The sequence below is a fragment of the Vipera berus genome, assembly GCF_964194415.1.
Source record: "Vipera berus genome assembly, chromosome: 1".
Lineage (NCBI taxonomy): Eukaryota > Metazoa > Chordata > Lepidosauria > Squamata > Viperidae > Vipera > Vipera berus.
The window spans coordinates 227,073,096-227,100,623 of record NC_138202.1 but is presented as its reverse complement, the minus strand read 5'-3'; the positions used below and the strand labels follow the sequence as shown (position 1 = coordinate 227,100,623).

The 27,528-nt window shown below is 40.5% G+C and overlaps 1 protein-coding gene across 1 annotated transcript in view; it reads left to right on the top strand.

Annotated features, from left to right (window-relative positions):
- The window catches only part of CSMD1 (CUB and Sushi multiple domains 1), a gene marked incomplete at its 5' end in the record, with an annotated part of 1,150,904 nt that overhangs the window by 585,167 nt on the left and 538,209 nt on the right, over nucleotides 1–27,528 (top strand). The window contains one exon of the mRNA XM_081335496.1: nucleotides 6,720–6,914. Coding sequence (XP_081191622.1) covers nucleotides 6,720–6,914 — 195 coding nt within the window. The remainder of the gene's footprint in view (nucleotides 1–6,719; nucleotides 6,915–27,528) is intronic.

The following is a 27,528-nucleotide window of genomic DNA, read 5'->3' as shown; positions in this document are numbered from 1 at the left end:
AGCACCATTAAACAACTTATTTCACAGCAGAAAATCACTGCCATAAAATGCTTTCATTTCATTGAGAAGAATGAATAAATCATATTTTTTCCTAAAGAAATTGCATGTTTAAATAGAGGACAGGTGAGGTCTGTGCCTGCAATAAATCTTCAAAGTTCTTCCAAAAAATCTCTTTTTATTATTTAATAAATCTCAACCTATATTGCATACCTCTAAAATTCTACTGGAATTCAATTGAGTTAAATCTATTGAAATGTACTTATGCGGTGAATCAGGTGTGGCTTGGGCAATGAAATATTTGCCTGTGCTGAACAGCTGTATGATGTGTACATCATAATACATTTTTATTTCAAATTGAGATTGAACAGCTGGTCCTGCATACCAACTTAAGTATTGTTTCAGTGTTTTCTGAAAAGCAGTTAAATAAACTAATCATGTTTGATCTTGACAGGTAATTGTATCATGTGAAAAATTCCATTTTTTAAATTAAACTTAAAATCTTTCATGCTGTCTAGCCTTAAACTTTGTCAGATAGAGGGTTTTTCCCCCCTGTCAACAGCTGTGTTCATATGGGAACAATCAATCAGGGATCAGAGTAAGATATCCATCATTTTATCTCTCCTTTTCTCTTGTAAAGAATCTAAAAAAGAAAAAAAAAGAAAAAGTATGAGAGAGATGATTTAAAGTGAGATAGTGAGTGTTGGAGAGAGACAGTTTATTATTATTGTGGCTGGTCTCACAGTCTGCCAGTTGGTTAGACTGGATCTGGCATTTTTATCCACTTTCAAAACTTTCCCAAAGATCTGGGATAGGCAGAAGTTGATGTTTGATGGTGTTGATGATGGAGGAGGAGGAGGAGGAGGAGGAGGAGGAGGAAGAGGATTTAAACTTGCATGCCACCCAACTATCAACAATTCTGGGCAACTCACATCAGACAAAGAAAATACAATAAAATAAATAAAACAAAAGATAAAAGGTGGCAAATGTGATGAAGTGAAGGATCTCGTGCTCTTTCACTAGAGACCTTCATAAAGAGCTCACAGCTCTTTTAAACAACAGCAGAGTGGTGACCACCAAATCTTGGGGGCATCTTTTTCCAGAGAAGGCATCCTTCTGACGTAAAGGTAAAGGTTCCCCCGCACATGCGTGCTAGTCATTTCCAACTCTAGGGGCCGGTGCTCATCTCCGTTTCAAAGCCGAAGAGCCAGCACTTGTCCGAGGATGTCTCCATGGTCATGTGACCAGCATGACTAGACGCCAAAGGCACACGGAATGCTGTTACCTTCCCACCATAGTAGTACCTATTTTTCTACTTGCATTTTTACGTGCTTTCGAACTGCTAGGTTGGCAGAAGCTGGGACGAGTAACAGGCACTCACTCTGTTACGCGGCACTCGGGATTCGACCTGCCAAACTGCTGACCTTCTGATTGACAAGCTCAGCATTCTAACCCACTGAGCAATCGCGTCCCTATTCCTTCTGAGACACCTTCCTTAAATAAAGGAAGGCAAAGCATGCCAACCCTACAGGATTGAATCAACCAGGCAGATGTTGTGGCAGACAGATGGACCTTCACGTAACCAGACTCTATGCCATATATTAATGTTTCCTTTTCTGTGACATACTTTATATGTCAACTCATCTGTACATTCATACTTGCCCTGATTCATAGATAGATCCTTCCACAGTGTCTTCCATCCATGGGTGAACACTCCCATCTCGCTTGCTCTATCAAAAGAGCTTTTGAAGAATTTCCCACTCTTCCTTTACCTGCATATATAAATAAAATTATTATTATTATTATTATTCCAATACTTAAAAGATCGTGTTTCTAATAGTTTTTGCATGCATGAGGAGAAAAGCACTGAGAGCACCATTCCGGGGGTATCAAGAGAAGTGAAGGGAATTGTTGTTGTTGTTAGCTGCGAAGTCGTGTCTGACCCTATGGACAACGTTCCTCCAGGCCTTCCTGTCCTCTACCATCTTCTGGAGTCCATTTAAGCTCATGCCTACTGCTTCAGTGACTCCATCCAGCCACCTCATTCTCTGTCGTCCCCTTCTTCTCTTGCCCTCAATCTTTCCCAGCATTAGGCTCTTCTCCAGTGAGTCCTTCCTTCCCATTAGGTGGCCAAAGTATTTGAGTTTCAGCTTCAGGATCTGGCCTTCTAAAGAGCAGTCAGGGTTGATCTCCTCTAGGACTGACCGGTTTGATCGCCTTGCAGTCCAAGGGACTCGCAGGAGTCTTCTCCAGCACCATAGTTCAAAGGCCTCAATTCTTTGGCACTCAGCCATTTTTATGGTCCAACTTTCACTGCCATACATTGCAACTGGGAAGACCATAGCCTTGACTATACGCACTTTTGTTGACAGGCTGATGTCTCTGCTTTTTAGTGTGCTGTCTAGATTGCCATGGCTTTCCTCCCCAGGAGCAAACGGCTTTTAATTTCTTGGCTACAGTCCCCATCTGCAGTGATCTTGGAGCCCAAGAGTCCAGCAAGGCTGTATACTGTCACCCTGCCTACTTAACTTATATGCAGAGCACATCATGAGAAAGGCAGGGCTATATGAATCAAAAGTTGGAATTAAGATTGCCAGAAGAAATATCAACAACCTAAGATATGCAGTTGATACCACTCTAATGGAAGGGAATTGAGAAGGTGGTAACTCTTGACCAAGTATGGTGCACAGGAAGTGAGGAGAAGACTGATGGAAATCCAACAAGGAAACAAGAAGGTGAAAAGGAAATGAATAGAAAACCAGACTGGGATAGGTCTACAGCTTATTGGAAATATCTTGTAGGAAACATATGATGCTGGTATGACATAACAGTTCCTATTACTAATGAGAGTAACCATTTGCAACAGTAATTTCAGGCAAATATTATAGTCGTGAATGCTAAAGTGATACTTTCTGTATACCAGTGTTTTTAAGTCTTCGCAATTTAAAGATGTGTGGTCTTCAACTTCCAAAATTCCCCCTATAAGAAGTATGCTTCTTAAATTTTTCAAATTTGAGCAACAGTGTTCCATATAGATTGAATGGGCAGGTTAAAATACAGTTTAAACAAGTTTTGCCCAAAGATAACATTTTTTCATCTTTTGTAGTTCTGTAAAAATTCATGTAATAGTTAAGAAAAAAGTTATTTCATGGCATACTTCAGGTTTTTTTTCCTCATAGAACGCTCAGAACGGCGTTCCAGCACCTTTTTTTTTGCAAAAAGAAAAAAAAAGCTCCCTCTATTGGCTTTAGGAGTAGGCAATCTTGGCTCTTTTTTATGATTCGTGGACTTCAGCTCCCAGAAATCCTGAGCCAGCCACGCTGAGGGGAAAGAGAGAAGTTTCCAAGCTGAGCCATGCTGGCTCAGGAATTCTGGGAGTTGAAGTCCTTGAGTCATAAAAGAGCCAAGGTTGCCTACCCTGCACTAGAGGAGGACATTAAAATTATTTACAAGGTTACTTCTTTAGGAATTAAACTTTTAGAATCTAAAAGAGCTAATTCAAAAAAGCCAACAGGAAAGAACCTCACATTTTTCATCTGCTTCTGTCTTTTGGAAGGTAAAATTAGATAACAAAATAATCTATTTCCTATGTTAACATCTCTGCAATGAAATACAAAAGGTAACAGGAAAGAAATGAGAAACATTTTTCTCAATGTAATATGTCTAATTTAGCTGATGCTAGAAAAAAAAATAGTATCTTTTGTACACTCTTGAAAACTATTTTGAATCTATAACCATCTTATTACAACTAAAACACTTTAAATAAACCTGCTATATACATAACAATATATGATATTTTCCATGGTGAGCTTAACATCAATAACAACATTTATTAAAAAGGCTAAAATAATTTCTGGTGGTATTATCTCTACATTAAAATTTTGTTTAGTCACAATCTTTCACTTTTCACATTCTGTACAAGCAGAATCCTAAAAGATGTTACATATGTGCATAAGTGTAGTCACTAGCATATGCCTTTTTAAAAAATATCAAACATGCAAAGAAACAAAAATAAGTCCAAAATATCTGTATTACATCCAGAAATGCCAACTTTGCAACCAATATTTCTCATCCATAACTATGGCACCCTAAGGATACCTGCTTACATGCAAATGCTTCTCTGGGATCAGTAACACAGCAGGGATTACTTTTTCCTTCCAGTAACAGATTGCTGGGAAATACCAAACATGGCCTTGAGAATTCTAATGTTTGTTACAAATTTTTCTGGATGTGGTTGGAAAGAGGCTGTTTGGTGCCGGAGACCACTGCCGTGAGGAACACAGCTCTGGGTCGGGGTTTGGAGCAGCTCCTGGTGGGGGCTCAGCACGGCGTGGCAACTGCAGGGAGGGGAATCTCCGCGGCATGTGGCTCCGAGCCTCAGGGGCAGGGGTGCAAAGGACGGGCGGTGACACCGTAGCAAGACACCGGCATCGCTCCCAGTTACAGCACCTCTGAGTTCCGACACTTTTTTTTTTTTTTTTTAGAAAAAAAGCACTGGCATACTTGATAGAAAGACCTGGCTTCTTTAATTAATGAGCTCTGCATTCAATATGATGAATGCAAAAGGTGTTGGGAGCTGACTTGTACAAACAGTAGTTGCAGAAGCAACCTTGTGATAAAGCTGCATTATGATACGGCATAATGGCATTTTTGCCTCAGATGCTTTTAATGCAGAGTGCATTCAAAATTGACTCTTTAGATTAGGCTTTCCTAATAAGATCTGAAATATAGGCAAAGGCTGCTGCCACCAGTTTTACTATATTGTGTATTTCAAGCCAATGTGTTTTGGTTTGTTTATTCTCCCAAACAATTTCATGGTCTGGTTGTAGAATGTTGCTCGGCATCTCTTTTCTTGTTGTAATCTCTGAAGTTAATGTGAATTTCACATGGGATTTTGGTAGCAAACCTGAAAGTGGTATTTGAAAGATATATCAAAATCTTGTTTTGTAATCCATTTGTAATTTAAAGGTAAATCATTATTACATAGACAGTGGTGCAAGTAATTGATATCATTTTTCTGACAGTTATGGACTACTGTGATTATGCAAAACTTGAAATGTGCATCCAGCCTTTGCTTTCGTATAGAATAATGCAAAAAAATTGAACTTCAATTAAGTAAGGATGTAACATCTCATTTTTTCATTCATTCCAATATTCACAAAGAAAATGCAATTTTCCTGTTCGACTGATGCTTAAATGAATACATAAGAAGGAATCAAAAAAGGTTTTCCAAGACAATCTAGTCCCATTACTATTATGGAATTGGAGAATGCAAAGATTTGGAATTTAACTTTCATATTTTCTGCCTGCTAATTCCTTCTATAATATTTGATAATTCCCAAAATCCTTTTAGAATGAAACAATCTTCCAAGGATAATGCAGAAGGGTTGGTGGGAACTTGGGGCAAACCTGCAAGCTTGTAATAGGACAGAGAAGTGACTTCATAGGTTTGGTTGATCAGAGGGTAGTAATGTGTGGGGTGCATTTGATAACCGGGATTGTGCAAACAAATGAGTCAGAGAAGGAGAAAATTAAGATTGCCAAACACTCTTTAGAAAGGAAATTTTTCCCCCAAATACTCTACTGGGACTTTAATATATCTAAACATTTTTGAGGGAAGTATCTTTCCTAATCATCTGAAACTACTGTTGGGTTGGTGTTAACCATGTGGAAGCTGAATTCATCACTGAAGTGCTTTATGTAAACCAATAAATGAGTATGCTAAATTTGCATGGACACTTGATATAATTTATTTCCATAGCACATGGAAATACAGTCTGATTAATGTGCTTTGATTTTAATTGATGTCAGATGACACCGGCCTTTTCTGGGGTTGGGAGGAGAACAAAGCTTGATCATCTGATTCTGAACAAGGAAAACCCAGTTATTGTTAACAAAAATATTCTCCAACTGAAACTCATGATATATAAGAAAATCAAGTCCATTTCTGTTGCGATATAAAACAATCATAATTAGATGTGGGCATGTTTGTGTTCCAGATCATCATAGAAAGTCTGATGAAAAATTAAGTCTCCTTATTTTATAATTGAACCTATAAAATATTGTGGTCCAGCCAATAACTGTAGGCTTTCTTTGTTGTTGTTTTTTCTTTCCACATATACACATTCCCTAATCCTGCTTAGTTTGTGGGTCTGAACATGTTAGTCAAGTACTATAATCCTCTGAAGCTTCCATGTAAATAGTTCCAAATTAAACCTCTGCCTTCTCAAATCCCTATCATTTCATATGGGGGGAAACTTAAATGGTTGATGGTGATTTTTGTTTCAGGCTGATCTCTTACTTGACATCATATGCCAGTCAATCTTCTTAGGCAATTCTGTTTGCAAACTGCTCTATTAAATGTTACATATTAAGATAAATAGCATTCTACTCTGGCCATATCAGATTGAAGCAAATGGCCAAAACCCAATTGATTTTTATAGAAATCCATCAATCGTATACTTGCTGCAGTACAAAGGTGGTAAATTAAATAGCTGAAACAACTAAAATACTTCTTTAAGTATAAAATTCAGGAAAACTATATATTACAACTTTAGATCTGGCATGAGAGTTTTTGTCATTTTAATTGAAATGTATTTGCTCTGAAGCAAAGAAAAACGAGACGTGTACAAGAAATCCTTGTCAATGAAAATTTATTGGGAACATTTTATTGTGCTAACTCCTTCTCTTTTTCTCTCTCCTGCCCCCTCTCTTCCTAATAGTGTTACCCAGCCATACCTGTGGCAACCCTGGGGAGATACCTAAAGGCATTCTTCATGGCACAAGATTCAATATTGGAGATAAAATTCGATACAGTTGCATTGCAGGCTATATCCTAGAAGGCCATGCTGTTCTGACATGTTTCATGAGTCCTGGAAATGGAGCAACATGGGATTTCCCAGTGCCATTTTGCAGAGGTAAGACTTTAAAAATAGCACAGACCTTGTCATGGAGATGTGGACCGAGGACATAATAAACTTTGTCACTAAGCTAGCATACACTGGGCCAGGACGAATACATGCCCATATGGTGTTCCAACCATAAATGAGCACAGCTAGAACCAGGTACTTGTGATAATCTCTGCTGAATAAAACACAAAATGTTGTGCTTTTAGAACAGATGTTACTATTTCAATGAAAGTTTCCACTTCCCAGTCTAAACCAACTCATTTACATGGGGATCGGTTCTAATTTTGAACAGTTGTGGGTGTTCAGCATAAGGAAAATAGGTGAAAATACACTACAAATTGAATTGGAAGAACAGGCAACAAGAAAAGATACTAAACAGAGAAGAGGTTGGACATTATATTTTGTATGATCATTTTTGAGACAAATGATTGATCCTTTCACTGGAAAAACAGTGTTCACGGCCCTGATAATAAGCTGGTGTGCATTCCCCTTAAGTTCTGTTCTGCAGTGATTCTCATTTAAATCCCAAATTATCTTCAAGTAGCTGGATCTTTTTTGTCTGAATGGCTGAATGTTTTTGCAATAACACTAAGGAATGTGAACTTTTCAGAAAATGAAACAATAATATGTAATTATGATTGAATAGATAAGAGAAAGACAATGCAGCCCCTTATTTCCCCAAATTTCCCCATCATCCTCAGAGGTAGAAATAGGTGAGCATTAATACAAAAAAGGGCTAATTATGTGTGACAAAAGAGCCTTAATGGAGTCCAATAGTGTCTTATTGGAAAAAATGACCAGCCATCCCAATATTTATTTCATACCAATGGCACTCTACATAAATACTTTGATTTCCTCAACGTGGGTGCTAGCTTTGCACATATGGATATCCCAATCCTAAAGTTCCTAAAATGCAGAGCAAATGGCCTCACTATTGCCTCTTTTCTCTCCCCAGTTGGTCAGTAGGGAAGTACCTAAAGCAACATCTGCTTGGTAACCATGGACAATCCTGGAGGCTCTAAGGGTGGCAGACTAAACTGCATTGGTTGCCAGTTTGTTTCTGTGTCCAATTCAAGCTGCTGATTAGTACCTTTAAAGTCCTTCATAGCATGGGACCAGGATATCTGGTGAGCCATCCTGCCCCAATGGGATTGGTTTGTCCTACTTGCACTGGTAGAAGAGGCCTTGTTTGGACTCGGTTAGCCAAGGAAATTTGGTTAGTGAGGTCAAGGAGAAGAGACTTCTCTGGCATGGCACCTGTCCTTTGGAACATCTTCCCTCTAGAGATGAGACCTGCCTCTAGCCTTCTGACCTTTTGGAAGGGCCTTAAAACCTGGCTCTGCTGGTTGACCGATTGGGGCATGCTATGCTGGAGGTAGTTGACTGAATGATACACAAAAGTCCATCTCCTGACTCACTGTGCCCGTGGCTTTAATCTTTTATTTAATCATTGCAAATCTTAATTTTAATGTTTTAATCTTTTGATATCTGTCCTTGGGAGTCTTTGCTTTTCTAACCCCATCAGCTCAAACCTTCTCTGGGGACATGGCTGAGGGCATTTTGCTTATGAATAGGTGCCCCAGTCTTTCTGAATAGGAATATCAAATCTGCATTTCTACAGAGCTGGCCTGCTGAGTTTCTGCTTAGGGGAGACTGGGCTGTTTCTGCCTAAGATTTTTCTCCATTATCTCTTTGAGGAAACATAATATTCTGCCTTTTTTTAAATATCCCCCAAAATATTTCCTTCTCTAGGAGGGTGGGTGGGTGCCCTGACTCACTTGAGACAGTGAGATGAGCAGCATATCATTTTGATAAACAAACACACAACCCATCCATCTTCCTTTTCCCCCCATTGTGATTCTTTTTCACAGTGAGATTTTTTTAAATCTAGTCTCCAACTAGTCACGATATATGGGTGTTGCTTGAGGATGCTTAAGGAGATGGTACTGCAAAACTTTCTGTCCACAGAAGCTTAAAACATCTGAAAAACATGAAAAACAAAACAAAACATCTGTTCTGATTTTGTACAATATTAAGACATTTGAGGCATCTGCTGTGAAGCATATGAACCCAGCCTCCACAACACCAGTACACAGTTCCTAAAGGAGTTCATCATTAAATAGGATCTTAAAGTCCTTAATCATTATTATGCTTTTCCTTCCCAAAAATAATTTACAAAAATAAATTTAGTTCTAGTGTTAATTTGAATGATAAGATTGCTGTTAATAATGAAGAACAGAGTTTAGCAAACCCGGTGGCTCTAGTTATGTGTAAGTTCATTTAATCATAAAAGTTGGAAGCCAAGTCACCTTGTTTTAATACAATATTCTTTCATTTTTTCTTGATAAACTCAGATACTTGTGTGTATAGTGAGCATATATGTTTCAATGGAAAAATATAAGGTTAGTCTGAAAACACTGTAAATTTTAAGATAACAATGCAAGAATCAAATTAAGAGTCAAGTCAAAATTCTAGATGTGTAATTATCTTTAACCAAAACTAAGCAAGGGGTGGCTGACAAAATGGAGCTAGGAGTGAGTGGGTTTTTGTACCTTTTGCGGGTTTTGTGTTTGGAGTTGTTCCTGTTTGAGGTTGTTCATGTTCCTATGTCATGTACTTTGACGTGCGCTTTTGGTATTCTAATGGTGGTGGATTAATCCTAAAGGTCATGTTCTGTCCTTGGAAGTCTTTGCTTTTCTAACCCCATCAGCTCAAACCTTCTCTGGGGACATGGCTGAGGGCATTTTGCTTATGAATAGGTGCCCCAGTCTTTCTGAATAGGAATATCAAATCTGCATTTCTACAGAGCTAGCCTGCTGAGTTTCTGCTTAGGGGAGACTGGGCTGTTTCTGCCTAAGATTTTTCTCCATTATCTCTTTGAGGAAACATAATATTCTGCCTTTTTTTTTTTAATATCCCCCCAAAATATTTCCTTCTCTAGGAGGGTGGGTGGGTGTTGACTTCCAACAGTTCTTGGTGCTTTGGGCAACAGACTATTGCTCTTTCTGCTGATTTTGCCGATTGTTAAGAATCAAGATAATTTTATGAAGATTAGAAAATTGCTAATTTTGCCATCATTTTGCTTAATACTTCAGAAATATTTCTTCTTGTAAAGCACTTGACTGAATTTACATAGAATTTGCAAGATAGTAATATGAGTTAAAATGTCAAAACTGGGAAAAGCTATTTCCAAAACTCTGGGCCCTGAGAATTTACACTATTATAAGTATTGAGTATGTGAGTCTGTATTTAAAAGAGAAAGAGAGAACCAGCAAAACTGTGCTTGTCTAACAGTTCAGATTAATAAAACTGAGACTTTATTTGATTAATACTATTTCTGGGTTCACACATTGAACCAGAAACTGAGCACACACATTGGTTAAACTATAGTTGCCTCATTTGTAGCTCTAAGTATCATGGAAAATGAAGGTGTGTAAAAAAAAAACCCAAACCCCTCCATTATTCCCTATTCATGTTGGCTTTTGTATGGGTCTTTACAACATTCTCCTTGACGCTCCTCTCTAGTCTGTTCATAATCCATGTTACACAGTCCATTATTACTTAACTATACTTATTCATACAACCAAATGCCCAGAATTTAAACTGATCTCCCTGCTAAAATTAGACTGAAAAAAAAATGTAATTTCTCTCAGAGAATTTAAAGTGATCTTTCATTTTAAAGCAAATTTATTTGGTTAAATCATTTTCAGATAAACGAATAATAAATTCTGATTAAAACTATTTCTTAATTGTGTGTGGTAATGCAAGCAAAGGCTGGATTCATATATCATATAAACTCAACAAACTGGTCTGTTTGCTTCAGTTTTGATATAACTAGTATGCTGATATATTGAACTATTGCTTATAAACCACATATTGTGGTTTAAAACGCTTTTTCAATCTAACCAGTTGAACTATATGATCAGGGCCCAAGAACCAAGGATGCCTCTTAGAGTTACTCAAGAGTACTTTCTTTTATTGTTCTTCACTTATAGATAGAATTTTGACAGAATAAAGCAAATATATATATGTTTTCTGAGGTTTTCGCGGGTGTTCGTATGTGGATCTTTGGTTATTCGGGTTTTTCCCCGCGTAGAACTAAAGGTGTAGGGGCGACGTTTCGACGGAATCCCATCCGTCATCATCAGGCTGGTGGCTTCTGCTTCCTTCTTCTGGGAGAAGCATGTGGCTGTTTAAAAAAGAGGAACAAACAGCCACATGCTTCTCCCAGAAGAAGGAAGCTAAAGCCACCAGCCTGATGATGACGGATGGGATTCCGTCGAAACGTTGCGCCTACACCTTTAGTTCTACGCGGGGAAAAACCCGAATAACCAAAGATCCATATATATATATATATATATATATATATGTATATATATATATATATATATATGCAAATTATTCAAATTGCTAATAAAGAATTTTGGGAGGCTGATATGGCCATTTCGAACTCTTTATGTTCTCATCAGTCAGTCATACCCTTTATCTGAGATTCAAAAAGCCTTGACAAATACTTAACATATATTTGCCTTGCCTTCTAGCTAATAAAAAGAGAGAAAGAACCTGTGGCTCAGCAAGTTAAAAACAACTGCCTAAGATACAATCAGCCCAGGTTCGAATCTCAGATAAAGGGTATGACTGACTGATGAGAACATAAAGAGTTCGAAATGGCCATATCAGCCTCCCAAAATTCTTTATTAGCAATTTGAATAATTTGCACAAATAATGAGCTTCTTCTTCTTTTGAGACCTCTGTAAGACAGAGTCAAAAAATTCAAGGTGGTCTCCTCAATGATGAAATCAGCATTCACCTTTTTAAAATCTGTGTTATAGCCCTGCCTGGGAGAAAGCTTCTCTAGCTTTCTTTCAAGTTCATCCCATTCTTCACTTGCATTTTACTTGGGCTTCAACTGAAGCTCCCAGCTCAGGATCTGGACACTAAAATATTTAGCAAAGAAGGCCTTTTCTGTTAAGGAAATGGAATGTGAAAATGGTTCTTACAAATTTTGTTCATCCAATGCTGCTTTCATATTTTCAGGGCCTAGTGTAAACCTTTGTTGCCTCTCACGTTGGTGACAAATCAGCAACCAATGGTTGCTTGGTGTTCCTGAACTTCCGTTTCAATTTTAAGTTTCACAGGCAGGCTTACAAATCACTGTAAGCTGAACGTGGTTGTTCCTCCCTTTTCCAGCAGTGGCTGGGTTGTTTATGCCAATCTGTATTGGTGGCTTGGTGTTCCTGAACTTCCGTTTCAATTTTAAGTTTCACAGGCAGGCTTACAAATCACTGTAAGCTGAACGTGGTTGTTCCTCCCTTTTCCAGCAGTGGCTGGGTTGTTTATGCCAATCTGTATTGGTGGCAGCTTGTTTCTTCTATTTGTCACAGAAACATTTGCATCTTTGAAAGTTGTACAAAGGGAAAACTGCTGTCTTCTTCCTCCCTAATTTGCAGCTATTTAGTGGGTGTGCTGACATAGTAGCACCTCTGTCCTAGGTCACTTGTCAATAGCACCCTCAACATATTTTTATGCCTTCACATACATTATTTGCATACAGGTAGTCCTCAACTTATAACTATTCATTTAGCAACCATTTGAAGTTACAATGGTGCTGAAAAAAGTGACTTACAACCAGTCCTCACACTTACAACCATTGCAGCATCGCCGTAGTCATCTGATCAAAATTTGGGTGCTTGGCAACCAACATGTATTTATGATAGTTGGAGCATCCCAGGGTCATGTGATTGCCATTTGCAACCGCACCAGCCAGTTCCCCACAAGCAAAATCAATGGAGAAGCCAGAATCACTTAACCATCATGTGGTTCACTTAACAACTGCAGTGGAGCAGTGGGCTAATGCCTCCTTAAGTAACACCAGCTGCCTGCAATTAGTGCAGGTTTGCATCCCACCAGGCTCAAGGTTGACTCAGCCTTCCATCCTTCTGAGGTAGGTAAAATGAGGACCCAAATTGTTGGGGGCAATTAAGATGACTTTGTAATAATGCCGCTTGGGGTGTGTGTGAAAAGCCCTAATAAGCAGGCATATACATAGAATGAAGGCTACTGCTAAGTTTGTAAGCCACCCTGAGTCTTCGGAGAAGGGCAGGATATAAATGGCATTAAAATAAAAAAAAAGTAATTCACTTAATAACCATTGCAAAAAAGGCATAAAATCAGGGATGATTCAATGAACAACCGCCTTGCTTAGCAATGGAAATTGTCCTGATTGTGGTTGTAAGTCAAGGACAAGCTGTATCATGCTAAGCTATGATCTGTTTAAACATGGTTTATTTAATAAATCCACAATAACTTTGGTTCCCTTTGAACAGCCTAGATTTGCACAACCCACTAAACCAAAGGCATATTATGGCTTAATGCAGTAGAGTAATGCACCATTAGTGAAAAATGATGCAAAATAGCCATTGAATGGTAAATATTCCTTAAGCTGAAAATATTTCTTTAAGCTGAAAAGAAGACTGTACAGCAGTATCTTTACTAAGCCATAGTGACATTTGAACAAGCTGGCCTGGCCTGATGGGGGAATGTTAGGGTTTTTAATGGGTTTTTATACTGTTACTGTTTTATCTGGGCAATTATTTAATTCTCTTTTAATTTTTGTATTTTCTATTTATATATGCCCTGTTCACCGCCCTGAGTCCTTCGGGAGAAGGGCGGTATATAAATTTAATAAATGAAATGAAATGAAATGAAAACGATAACACATGTATCATGTTTTCACTGCGCAAAGTATGTGTAATTTGGTATTTCTGTCACAATGTCTGATGCAAGATGCATTATTTGCATCAAAACCTTTTGCATTTCTATGATTCCCTACCACAATCTTCCAAGCCATTTCCTCTAGATGGCTGTGGATATTTTTCCTTCCATTTTAAAAACAAACATTCAATTTTGTTATTATTGTTCCAGGTACATTTCCTGATGTTACCTGGATGCATAAGTCAATGTCTTGTTTCTAAATGTTGTGACTTGAATAAATTGTCAGTTTGGCACTATCAAATATAATTTAATGACTGTAATGGGATGCTTTAAAATGTCAGTGCAGAACATAATTTCAGTAAGTGGCTAATCAAATACAAACAATGCACCACTGAGATATTTTGAAGTGTCCCTGATTGTTTTCCTTTTAGGTCTTGCTGAACAAAGGAATTCTCTAAACTATAAACTTTTTCCAAATATTTCTAGAATAAGATGCCTTCTAATAAAGGTCCATTAGCTATTTTGTAGATACTTGCAATACAGGTTACTAAATAATGTATGCTTATAGTTCATTTGGAGCTGTCTAAAACTGCAATTTTCTTTAATTGATAAGCCTTACATAATGTGACTGGAAATGACAATATGTCACTTGGCAGAGCTTTCTAATATGACTCTCAAGTTTTTAACTGCATCTTTTCTATTGAAAGCTACAAGTGGTAAGGAAAAAATAAAATCTTCAAAGACAGAGTGACAGGATTGGAAGAAACATCAGGTCTAACTAATTACTGTCTCTGTAGTCTATAATGTTTTAAATATAATGGTGTTTCTATCAGTTATGCCATGGTATAATGAAGTAAAAAGAATCTTAAGCCATTTGTTAAATTTGGTCCATGGAATGGAACAATGTCTGGTTCCCAGTTAAATAAAAATGGCTGTTTAATTGCTCACCCTGTTTTATTTATTGATTTGTTTAAACCCAGACTGCACAATAAATGCAGGGTTGTATCTGTGATTCTTACTTGGATAAGCAAATAAACACACATTCTTGTAAGAAAGTCTATTTTATATGTAATGGTACAGAGGCTCAGCCCCCTACCTCAAGTACTGCTATAAGGCTTCATTGTGGCAGGGTAGTCCTGGAAGGGATGAGTAAAAAACATTGGGAGTAAATGCCAAGGCTGTATATCTCCAGTAGGGCCACGCTAGGGCTGGAGGTCATCCCACCCTTCCAGCTAAACCTTATGAGCCATGGTGGTGCAGTGGTTAGAATGCAGTATTGCAGGCTAATTCTGCCCCCTGCCAGCAGTTTGATCTTGACCAGTTCAAGGTTGACTCAGCCTTCTATCCTTCCGAGGTCAGTAAAATGAGGACCCAGATTGTTGGGTGCAATATTCAGCCTCTGTAAGCCACCTAGTGAGGGCTGTAAAGGCACTATGTATCAGTATATAAGTCTAAGTGCTATCGCTAAAGGAAGCAGGCACTTATAATGGACAATAATGATATAAGAAGCTGTGGGGGGGATGATCAGTTTAGTGACAATGGCAGAATCATCATTTTATATTGTATGGGGGGGGAAACAATGGTAAACTACTCTTACATTTCTACCAGGAAATAGAAAATACAAAATGGTTGAGGAGAGAGTGCCAAATGATGTTCTCCTCAGTTGGGATGTCACTCAACCTGCTACTGCAGAGTTGCTCTGGATGGTTCAGTTCTGCTCAGTATTCGTGAAATACAATAGGTGGATTAAAGTGTTTAGGAAATCTAGTTGCTGTGTTGTCATGCAGGAAAAGAACATCCGAAGCTGAAAAGAAAAATTGTAATGGAATCATGGAATGTCAGAGGCATGAATATAAGAAAGCACAATTCAATAAAAAGTAAAATAAATTGACTATAGACTGACATCTTAGATATTATTGAATTTAAACTTGATACTGGCAGTCAGAAAATCATACTACCTGGAACCTGAAAAGCAAAGAAAGAACAGCATTACTTTCCTAGCGAGGAAGGCTATAGCAAAGATTGGATACAGACCAGTGAATGACTACATAATTTTATTTATATATTTATTAAATATATCTCTAGGCTGGTGCAATTAAAACAAACCTCTTAACACAGAACATACGGTATATGACTTACCGTATATACTTGAGTATAAGCCGAATTTTTCAGCCCACTTTTTGGGCTGAAAAACTCCACTTCGGCTTATACTCCAGTCAACAACAAAAAAAAAGAACTTCTACCCCCATTTGGAGAGCTGCTGCTTTCATCAAACATGGACGAAGGCAGCAGCTCTCCAAACGGGCTGCGGCGGTTTGGAGAGCTGCGCGCGCAGCTCCGCCGCCACCTCTGCAAGCCTCCGCTAAGAGAATGGGGCGGTGGAAGCTTGCCACCCATTTTCTCGGCGAAGACTTGTTTCGGGGGATCCAGCCTCTGTCACCCCCTTCTCTCAGCTGGGCAGCTGAGAGAAAGGGGCGGCAGAAGCTGCATCCCCCGAAAGAAGTCTTCGTCGCTGAGACAATGGGCGGCAAGCTTCCCCACCCCACACTTCGCGGAGCGCTCCAACGCCTTCTTCTCTCGTCTCACGGAGACTTGTTTCGGGGGATCCAGCCTCTGTCACCCCTTCTCTTAGCTGGGCAGCTGAGAGAAAGGGGCGACAGAGGCTGGCTCCCCCGAAACAAGTCTTCGTCGCTGAGACAATGGGCGGCAAGCTTCCCCACCCCACACTTCACGGAGCGCTCCAACGCCTTGTTCTCTCGTCTCACGGAGACTTGTTTCGGGGGATCCAGCCTCTGTCACCCCTTCTCTTAGCTGGGCAGCTGAGAGAAAGGGGTGGCAGAAGCTGCATCCCCCGAAAGAAGTCTTCGTCGCTGAGACAATGGGCGGCAAGCTTCCCCACCCCACACTTCGTGGAGCGCTCCAACGCCTTCTTCTCTCGTCTCACGGAGACTTGTTGCGGAGGATCCAGCCTCTGTCACCCCTTCTCTTAGCTGGGCAGCTGAGAGAAAGGGGCGACAGAGGCTGGCTCCCCCGAAACAAGTCTTCGTCGTTGAGACAATGGGCGCAAGCTTCCCCACCCCACACTTCACGGAGCGCTCCAACGCCTTGTTCTCTCGTCTCACGGAGACTTGTTTCGGGGGATCCAGCCTCTGTCACCCCTTCTCTTAGCTGGGCAGCTGAGAGAAAGGGGTGGCAGAAGCTGCATCCCCCGAAAGAAGTCTTCGTCGCTGAGACAATGGGCGCAAGCTTCCCCACCCCACACTTCACGGAGCGCTCCAACGCCTTGTTCTCTCGTCTCACGGAGACTTGTTTCGGGGGATCCAGCCTCTGTCACCCCTTCTCTTAGCTGGGCAGCTGAGAGAAAGGGGTGGCAGAAGCTGCATCCCCCGAAAGAAGTCTTCGTCGCTGAGACAATGGGCGCAAGCTTCCCCACCCCACACTTCACGGAGCGCTCCAACGCCTTGTTCTCTCGTCTCACGGAGACTTGTTTCGGGGGATCCAGCCTCTGTCACCCCTTCTCTTAGCTGGGCAGCTGAGAGAAAGGGGCGGCAGAAGCTGCATCCCCCGAAAGAAGTCTTCGTCGCTGAGACAATGGGCGGCAAGCTTCCCCACCCCACACTTCACGGAGCGCTCCAACGCCTTCTTCTCTCGTCTCACGGAGACTTGTTGCGGAGGATCCAGCCTCTGTCACCCCTTCTCTTAGCTGGGCAGCTGAGAGAAAGGGGCGACAGAGGCTGGCTCCCCCGAAACAAGTCTTCGTCGCTGAGACAATGGGCGCAAGCTTCCCCACCCCACACTTCACGGAGCGCTCCAACGCCTTGTTCTCTCGTCTCACGGAGACTTGTTTCGGGGGATCCAGCCTCTGTCACCCCTTCTCTTAGCTGGGCAGCTGAGAGAAAGGGGTGGCAGAAGCTGCATCCCCCGAAAGAAGTCTTCGTCGCTGAGACAATGGGCGGCAAGCTTCCCCACCCCACACTTCACGGAGCGCTCCAACGCCTTCTTCTCTCGTCTCACGGAGACTTGTTGCGGAGGATCCAGCCTCTGTCACCCCTTCTCTTAGCTGGGCAGCTGAGAGAAAGGGGCGACAGAGGCTGGCTCCCCCGAAACAAGTCTTCGTCGCTGAGACAATGGGCGCAAGCTTCCCCACCCCACACTTCACGGAGCGCTCCAACGCCTTGTTCTCTCGTCTCACGGAGACTTGTTTCGGGGGATCCAGCCTCTGTCACCCCTTCTCTTAGCTGGGCAGCTGAGAGAAAGGGGTGGCAGAAGCTGCATCCCCCGAAAGAAGTCTTCGTCGCTGAGACAATGGGCGGCAAGCTTCCCCACCCCACACTTCACGGAGCGCTCCAACGCCTTCTTCTCTCGTCTCACGGAGACTTGTTTCGGAGGATCCAGCCTCTGTCACCCCTTCTCTTAGCTGGGCAGCTGAGAGAAAGTGGCGGCAGAAGCTGCATCCCCCGAAAGAAGTCTTCGTCGCTGAGACAATGGGCGCAAGCTTCCCCACCCCACACTTCGCGGAGCGCTCCAACGCCTTCTTCTCTCGTCTCACGGAGACTTGTTTCGGGGGATCCAGCCTCTGTCACCCCTTCTCTTAGCTGGGCAGCTGAGAGAAAGGGGTGGCAGAAGCTGCATCCCCCGAAAGAAGTCTTCGTCGCTGAGACAATGGGCGCAAGCTTCCCCACCCCACACTTCACGGAGCGCTCCAACGCCTTGTTCTCTCGTCTCACGGAGACTTGTTTCGGGGGATCCAGCCTCTGTCACCCCTTCTCTTAGCTGGGCAGCTGAGAGAAAGGGGTGGCAGAAGCTGCATCCCCCGAAAGAAGTCTTCGTCGCTGAGACAATGGGCGGCAAGCTTCCCCACCCCACACATCACGGAGCGCTCCAACGCCTTCTTCTCTCGTCTCACGGAGACTTGTTTCGGGGGATCCAGCCTCTGTCACCCCTTCTCTTAGCTGGGCAGCTGAGAGAAAGGGGCGACAGAGACTGGCTCCCCCGAAAGAAGTCTTAGCCGAGAAAATGGGCGCTGAGATTTTCTCGGCGAAGACTCATCTTCTCCCGTTCACCTTCAGCAGCTCCGCCAGGCCCGTCCAGTGCCCTGCTAGGGCAGGGCAGAGCCGGCAGTTAAAAATAGGATGCAGATAAAAGGAAAGGTAAGGAGGGGTTCAGGTTGAGAGGAGAGGCTGCGTAGCCTTAGTGTAACTCCTGTTTGGGCTGACTGGGTTGCCTCCGATGGGCTCTGACAGTGGAACAGAATGGAATAGAAAATATGGAATGGATTGGAACAGAACGTAGAACAGAACAGAACAGAACAGAATAGAATAGAATAGAATAGAATAGAATAGAATAGAATAGAATAGAATAGAATAGAATAGAATAGAATAGAAATATAGAAAGTGAATAGAATAGAATAGAATAGAATAGAATAGAATAGAATAGAGAATGGTAATAAGAATAGAATAGAATAGAATAGAATAGAATAGAATAGAATAGAATAGAATAGAATAGAATAGAATAGAATAGAATAGAATAGAATAGAATAGAATAGAATAGAATAGAATAGAATAGAATAGAATAGAATAGAGAATGGTAATAAGAATAGAATAGAATAGAATAGAATAGAATAGAATAGAATAGAATAGAATAGAATAGAATAGAATAGAAATATAGAAAGTGAATAGAATAGAATAGAATAGAAATATAGAAAGTGAATAGAATAGAATAGAATAGAATAGAATAGAATAGAATAGAATAGAATAGAATAGAATAGAAATATAGAAAGTGAATGGAATAGAATAGAATAGAAATATAGAAAGTGAATAGAATAGAATAGAATAGAATAGAATAGAATAGAATAGAATAGAATAGAATAGAATAGAATAGAATAGAATAGAATAGAATAGAATAGAATAGAGAATGGTAATAAGAATAGAATAGAATAGAATAGAATAGAATAGAATAGAATAGAATAGAATAGAATAGAATAGAATAGAATAGAATAGAATAGAATAGAATAGAAATATAGAAAGTGAATAGAATAGAATAGAATAGAAATATAGAAAGTGAATAGAATAGAATAGAATAGAATAGAATAGAATAGAATAGAATAGAATAGAATAGAATAGAATAGAATAGAATAGAAATATAGAAAGTGAATGGAATAGAATAGAATAGAAATATAGAAAGTGAATAGAATAGAATAGAATAGAATAGAATAGAATAGAATAGAATAGAATAGAATAGAATAGAATAGAATAGAATAGAAATATAGAAAGTGAATGGAATAGAATAGAATAGAATAGAAATATAGAAAGTGAATAGAATAGAATAGAATAGAATAGAATAGAATAGAATAGAATAGAATAGAATAGAATAGAATAGAATAGAATAGAATAGAATAGAGAATGGTAATAAGAATAGAATAGAATAGAATAGAATAGAATAGAATAGAATAGAATAGAATAGAATAGAATAGAATAGAATAGAATAGAATAGAATAGAATAGAAATATAGAAAGTGAATAGAATAGAATAGAATAGAAATATAGAAAGTGAATAGAATAGAATAGAATAGAATAGAATAGAATAGAATAGAATAGAATAGAATAGAATAGAATAGAATAGAATAGAATAGAATAGAATAGAATAGAAATATAGAAAGTGAATGGAATAGAATAGAATAGAAATATAGAAAGTGAATGGAATAGAATAGAATAGAATAGAATAGAATAGAATAGAATAGAATAGAATAGAATAGAATAGAATAGAATAGAATACAATAGAATAGAATAGAATAGAATAGAGCTGGAAGGGACCTTGGAGGTCTTCTAGTCCAGCCCCTTGCTCAAGCAGGAGGACCTATACCAGTGGTGGTGAACCTATGGCACGCCTGCCAGAGGTGGCACTCAGAGCCCTCTCTGTTGGCACGTGCGCCACCACCGCTGCCAGCAGCAGGTCCTTGTTGGTTGGTGGACTGGAAGAAAAGGGAGGGGGAAGCATTTTACATGCGTGCATGCGCGCACGGGGCCACGAGCAGGCACATGCTGCAAAGGGGGCGGGGCTAGTGCCTGCGTGATACTCACTAGCCCAGCCCCGTTCTCACGTGATGCGGTGCCTTGTATCTGCACCCTGCGGCACGGCGGTTGGCGTTTTTGTGCCTTGCGGTACGGTGGCCCATTTTTTGCTCCCCCTTTTTTTTCGTGCCAGAGGCGGCACTCAGAGGCGCCTCCCTGTCCCCTCCCCCGAGGGCACCAGAATGCCGATGCTGCCTTGGCACTTTGTGATAAACAAGTGGGTTTTGGCTTGCGGTTTGGGCACTCGGTCTCTAAAAGTTTCGCCACCACTGACCGATACCATCTCAGACAGGTGAATGTCCAGTCTCTTCTTAAAAACCTCCAGTGATGGAGCACTCTTGATTTCTGGTGGCAAGCTGTTCCACTGGGCAGCTGAGAGAAAGGGGCGGCAGAAGCTGCATCCCCTGAAAGAAGTCTTCGCCGAGAAAATGGGCGCTGAGACGCCTCATTCTGTCGCTCAGCGGAGACTTCTTTCGCGAGATCCAGCCTCTGCCGTGCTGCACCGAGAGAACAGCAAGCCACCCCATTCTCTCGGCGGAGCACTCCACCGCCCCATTCTCTCGGCGGCTTGCCACCCCGTTCTCTCATCTCAGCAGAGACGTCTTTCGGGGGATCCAGCCTCCAGCTGCTGCATTTCCCAGCCTCGGCTTATACTCGAGTCAATAACTTTTTCCAGTTTTTGGGGGTAAAATTGGGGGTCTCGGCTTATACTCGAGTTGGCTTATACTCAAGTATATACGGTAAATATATATAGTATTAAAGATAAAACATAAAAACAGCACAACAATTTCCGGGAAAAGAAACAAGAAAGAAAGATAGCAACATCAAATCAGGAAAAGAGTCTCCAAAATATCTTAGCTTTCAAGAACTTCAAAAGGACTAGCAAAGAGGGGAGACAGCCTGATCTCCACAGGGAGGTTTTTCATGACATGAAAGAAGTCCCCCCCACCTCAGCACCCCAAATTGTACAAAGTATAGGGTTTAAAAGCAATTTTCCTCTGGTAGATCTAACTGGTTGGGCTGATATTGACGAGAAGGAGGTGCTTTCTGGACAACCTTTTTAATACGATGGTTATCCAAAAGTATGCTCCAACAACTCATGCAGAAGAAAAGGAAGTGCCCAAAGCTCACTCATTTCAGAAAGAAGGGATATCTATTTCCAAAGGTCTCACCTTTACCATATTCTTCTGGTTTCTGCTCAAACAGGCAGACATCCCACTAAAATAGTTTCCACGAGACAAAAGGCAAATGCCCATAATATTGGCATAAAAGGTAAAGGTAAAGGTTCCCCCGCACATGTGTGCTAGTCGTTTCCGACTCTAGGGGCCGGTGCTCATCTCCGTTTCAAAGCCGAAGAGCCAGCGCTTGTCCGAGGACGTCTCCGTGGTCATGTGGCCGGCATGACTAGACGCCAAAGGCGCACGGAACGCTGTTACCTTCCCACCGTAGTGGTCCCTATTTTTCTACTTGCATTTTTACGTGCTTTCGAACTGCTAGGTTGGCAGAAGCTGGGACGAGTAACAGGCGCTCACTCTGCTACGCGGCACTCGGGATTCGACCCGCCAAACTGCCGACCTTCTGATCTACAAGCTCAGCATCCTAACCCACTGAGCCACCGCGTCCCTTAATATTGGCATAAGAGTGTTTTTAGCTTAGTCAGAGGAGAGACAGTCTATATGAATAGATACATTTGGGTGGACATACTTTGTGCCACCACCCAAACTGGAATAGGTCATCTCAAACCAGCTCTTCTAATGTGGCCAAGGTTTGCTTGTCCTACAAATTCAAAAGCTCCCTAGACCAGGCATAGGCAACCTTGGCTCTTTTATGACTCGTGGACTTCAGCTCCCAGAATTCTGGCTGGCTCAGGAATTCTGGGAGCTGACGTCCATGAGTCATGAAAGAGCCAAGGTTGCCTACCTCTGCCCTAGACCATGTTTGTTCTCATGCTGACTCCATGGTTGTTGTCATAGCTACCTATACATTTCTGTGAGGATTTCTTGCATTCTCCTGATCTTCCTCCCAAGTTGGAAAAGCACCACCCAAAGAGTGAATAGGCAAGGGCTCACTCAATCATCATTTAAAGGATGACTACTGTTTCGTTTATAGGATTTGAAGATGCTGGATCAGGCCAATAAATATATTCCAGTTTGGGTGGTGTCATGTAGCATGGCCAAAGCTATGGGGACCTTTCTTTTTGTCTTGTGGGAGTTATTTTAGTTGAATGTCTGCCTGTCTGGGCAGAATTCAGGAGGGTACAATGAGGTGATATCTTCTAAAGTTTGCATTCTTTCTGTAATGGGTGAGCTGAAGGCTCATGAAATATTTGAAGAATTCTATTTCAACTTTATTGATATACTGTTGCTGCTTGCACAAAGCAGGTAAAGCCAATAGCTTTCTTTTTTTAAAAAAAAGCCTTCAATTTAAGGTGATGACAATAAAAGAATTTTCAATTCCCATCTATATTTCAAAAAGACAACATATTAGAGTATAATCTGTGAACTTTTTTCCTCTGCCTCACCTGCTGTGATGTCTCTACACAGCAGGATCCACTTAGCTACACTTTGCCCTCTCCTTCACTTTTATGGGAATAAGGCTGCAAGCAGACTCTGAATAGACACACTTCCCTAACCAATAGATACAAATGCCCCTGAGGAACGATGCGTTTCTAAACAACTGTTTCCACCCAGTTCTACCTGTTATAATGTTTGCTTAGGCAGGTTCTCAATGGTATCTCTTGTTCTTAAGTCAAAAGGTTCCAAGTGAACCATGAAAAGTAATTTGTATTTTGCTAGCAGGGATGAAACACATAAGTCATTCTTTTTCTGCATTGTCTGTGTTTAGCACATAAAACTCTGGTGTTCCTTCATCAGGACTTTAAACTGCACTATCAAATTCAAAAGATACATCTTTAATATAAAGTACATGAGGGGAAGGTGCAATAAATAATCTTTCAAAGCCTCCAAAACTAAAGTAAAGCCATTTAATCCTAAGGGGGGGGGGGAAATCCATGAGGACAATGCAGGTAGTCCTTGACTTATGACCACAATTGAGCCCAAAATTTATGTTGCTATGTGAGACATTTGTTAAATGAGTTTTGTCCCATTTTACAACCTTCCTTGCCACAGTTGTTAAGTGAATGACTGCAGATGTTAAATCATGATTGTTAAGTGAATTTGGCTTCCCCATCGAGTCTGCTTGTCAGAAGGTCACAAAAGGTGATCACAGGACCCCAGGACACTACAACCATCATAAATATGAACCAGTTGCCAAGCATCTCAATTTTGATCACATGACCATGGGGATGTTGCAACAGTTGTGTGAAAAATGGTCATAAGTCGCTTTTTTCAGTGCCCTTGTAATTTTGAATGGGAACTGTTGTAAGTCAAGATTTACCTGTAGTTTATCATGCAAAACGTCCTGCATATATGTGGATTCTGGAATCTTAAACCATGTTTGGTCTCCCCCTCTCCTGCCACCAAAGACTAATGTCCCTTTTCCAGAGAAAGTCAGAAAATAAATTTAACAGTAGCCATAGCTTATGTCTTCCATGCACAACCTAAAACATTTAGAAATTAAAGGAAAGGGGTGGTTGAATAGGACATTCCTCTCCAATTTACTTTTTTTTTTTAAAAAAAGAAAAAACAATTTTAGGAATCAAATCACACTTGAAATGGATTAAAACTCATCAAGTGAAAATGTTGAAATAGCAGTAATTTTCACCCATCACTAAATAATCTGAGAAAAATAGCACATTTAAAGATGAATGAAATCAGTATGGAACAGCATTTTGAGAGTATGTGAATGGTAAATCAATGCAGTAACAAAACGGGACAAAATTATTGAGAGCATCCTGGAAGAAAAAAAAAACAACAGAAAATTGAAGGAGTGAAATTAATCAGAAGCACTTGAAGCCCATTAGTCATAAAATTGCTGCATGGTACATATCATTATATTTATGTGCTTTTTATGATTGGCAGCCCTAAAGCAATAAACAGGTAAACATGTTAGAAAATCCTTTTTTCCCCACTTCCAAGGTGGAAATCAATTAACTCTGCATTAGTTTTGTGTAGTGAAATACTGCATGTCATTTATGAACATATTTTCTTTGCTGAAGCAGAAGGTAAAATCAATGGTGAAATCTGAAATTTAAAAATCATATTTTCCACCTTAATTCCCCCTGTCAAACGGAACAGTGAAAGGCAGCACCACATAATATAGGATGCTAGATAGACAGTTGTGGCTGGTTTAAAATCAGTGTTTCTCAACCTTGGCAACTTTTAAGATGTGTGGACTTCAACTCCCAGAATTTCTCAGCCAGCATACGTTCTGTCATATATAAGTAGATATAATATATGGATATGATACCATGTATACTGGCTGAAGAAACACTGGTTTTCACCCCTTTTCTCCACTTATCCTCAAAAGAAAATAAAAAAAACACAAACACAAACAAAAAAAGAGCTTGAGGGCCATATCATTAGGCAAAGCAAGAAAAGAGAAAGGTTTGGCCCATTGTCCTGAGAAGACATAAGATAATAGAAGGGAAGAGGAGAATTATAGAAAACCTTTGCCTTGGTCTTCTCCTCAGAAGAGAACTATAGTGAAATGGAATTGAGGAGAACAATTGAAGGGGAAAAACTGACACAGTGTTAGCTCAGGATAAGTGAACAGATGGTTAGGGAGGACCTGGTTAGGGAAGGACAGTCACTTGACTATGAGCCAGCAGTTTTTTATTTTTATTTTTTATTATTTTAATTGGATTTGTATACCGCCCTTTCCCGAAGGACTCAGTGTGCAGCAGCAGGCAAAAACACTAATACAATCCTGGGTTGTATAAACAGAGGCATAGAATCAAGATCACACGAAGTATTATTACCACTTTATAAAACTCTAGTGAGACCACACCTGGAATACTGCAACCAATTTTGGTCACCATGGTACAAAAAAGATGTTGAAACCTTGGAAAAAGTTCAGAGAAGAGCAACTAAGATGATTCAAGACCTGGAGACTAAAACATATGAAGAATGGCTGCAGGACTTGGGTTTGGCTAGTCTAAAGAAAAGAAGAAATAGGGGTGGCATGAGAGCAGTATCCCAGTATTTGAGAGGATGCCACAAAGAAGAGGGGGTCAAATTATTCTCCAAAGCACCAGAGGGCAGGACAAGAAACAATGGTTGGAAACTGATCAAAGAGAGAAGCAACCTGGAATTAAGGAGAAAGTTCCTAACAGTGAGGACAATTAACCAGTGGAACAGCTTGTCTTCAGAAATGGCTCCATCACTGGAGGTTTTTAAGAAGAGACTGGACAGTCACTTGTCTGAGATAGAATAGGTTCTCCTGCTTGAGCAGGGGGCTGGACTAGAAGACCTCCAAGGTCCCTTCCAGCTCTATTCTATTCTACTGTATTCTATTCTATTCTATTCTATTCTACTCTACTCTACTCTACTCTACTCTACTCTACTCTACTCTACTCTACTCTACTCTACTCTACTCTACTCTACTCTATTCTATTCTATTCTATTCTATTCTATTCTATTCTATTCTATTCTATTCTATTCTATTCTATTCTATTCTATTCTATTCTATTCTATTCTATTATGTCACAGGACAAGGCCACTGACAACCAAGAGCTCCAAAGGGGTTGCTAGATGTGATTTCTGAGTCAATTCCTGTGACTTTTAAGAAATCAAGGTGGACAGGGGTATCCTGAGAGTTTATATGAAGGAGAAATACTGTTGCTACTTTTAAAAAGGGAGAAAAGCAGGGCCAAGCAAGCCAGCTTTGATACTAGGCGAAAATCTGATTTTTAGGCAGGTGGTTTGTGAGCCTTTAGGCAATAATGTATTGCTGTGCAGGAACAAGTATGGATTCATCAAGAATGAATAACACTCAACTACTGGATCTCTTTCAATCTCTCTCTCTCTCTCTCTTTGATAGGATAATTAATTAAGTTGGCCATAGAAGTCTAGAGGACATAATCTTCCTTGATTTCAGCAAGCCATTCTGCAGAGTCTCTCATGAGATTCTGGTAAAGAAGATGGCAGAACATGAGTTGGAGAATGCTACTATTGCTTCCTTACAGAACTGATTGAAAAATGTACCCACCAAGTGTCTATCGGTCTCTTCAAATCTAGCTGAAAAGAAGCATTAGGTAGTAGATTGCAAGACTCTGTTCTAGGCCCAGTGATCTTCAACAATTTTATGAATGATTTGAATCAAGGGTTACATACTGAAATTATCAGATTTATTACTAACTAAAAACAGTATGGATAGCAAACCCCTTTGAATTAAAATCTTTCCCATCAATCCTTCAGCCAGCAGAAAACTACAGTATTCTGCTGTAAAATGTGCCACCACCACTTCAGTTTTTATCTGCCACAGGCACAGAACCACAAAATGGTCCTTGGTGTCTTTATATATTATATGCAGGGCATGTTTAGAAAAGGAACTGGTGAATTCCCTTCCGCCCTATTAAATGCAACCATCTGGCAAGAATTCATCTATCAGTCGCTCTCCTTAATGTAGGTAGGGCTTGGGTTGTAGGAGATTAATATGAAGAGCTCAGCTGGACTGACAGGTGGCTAGACTGGCTCCATGCAAGTTGTATGTGTGTTCAAAATGAGCTTAACAAAGATGTGTCAAGCACTCACAAGGAGGGACTGCAATGTGATATGACAAACAAACAGCCAAACAACCTCCTCTGCTCACATATTAATTCAAGCTCATTCTGAACATGGTTGTATGTTCTTTTAGAAAAGCATCACTCTGGTTCCAAAGGAACTGAAATAGCAGCTCATGGGCAGTGGGTATGGGGAGAACTGTGCATACCCCACAGTG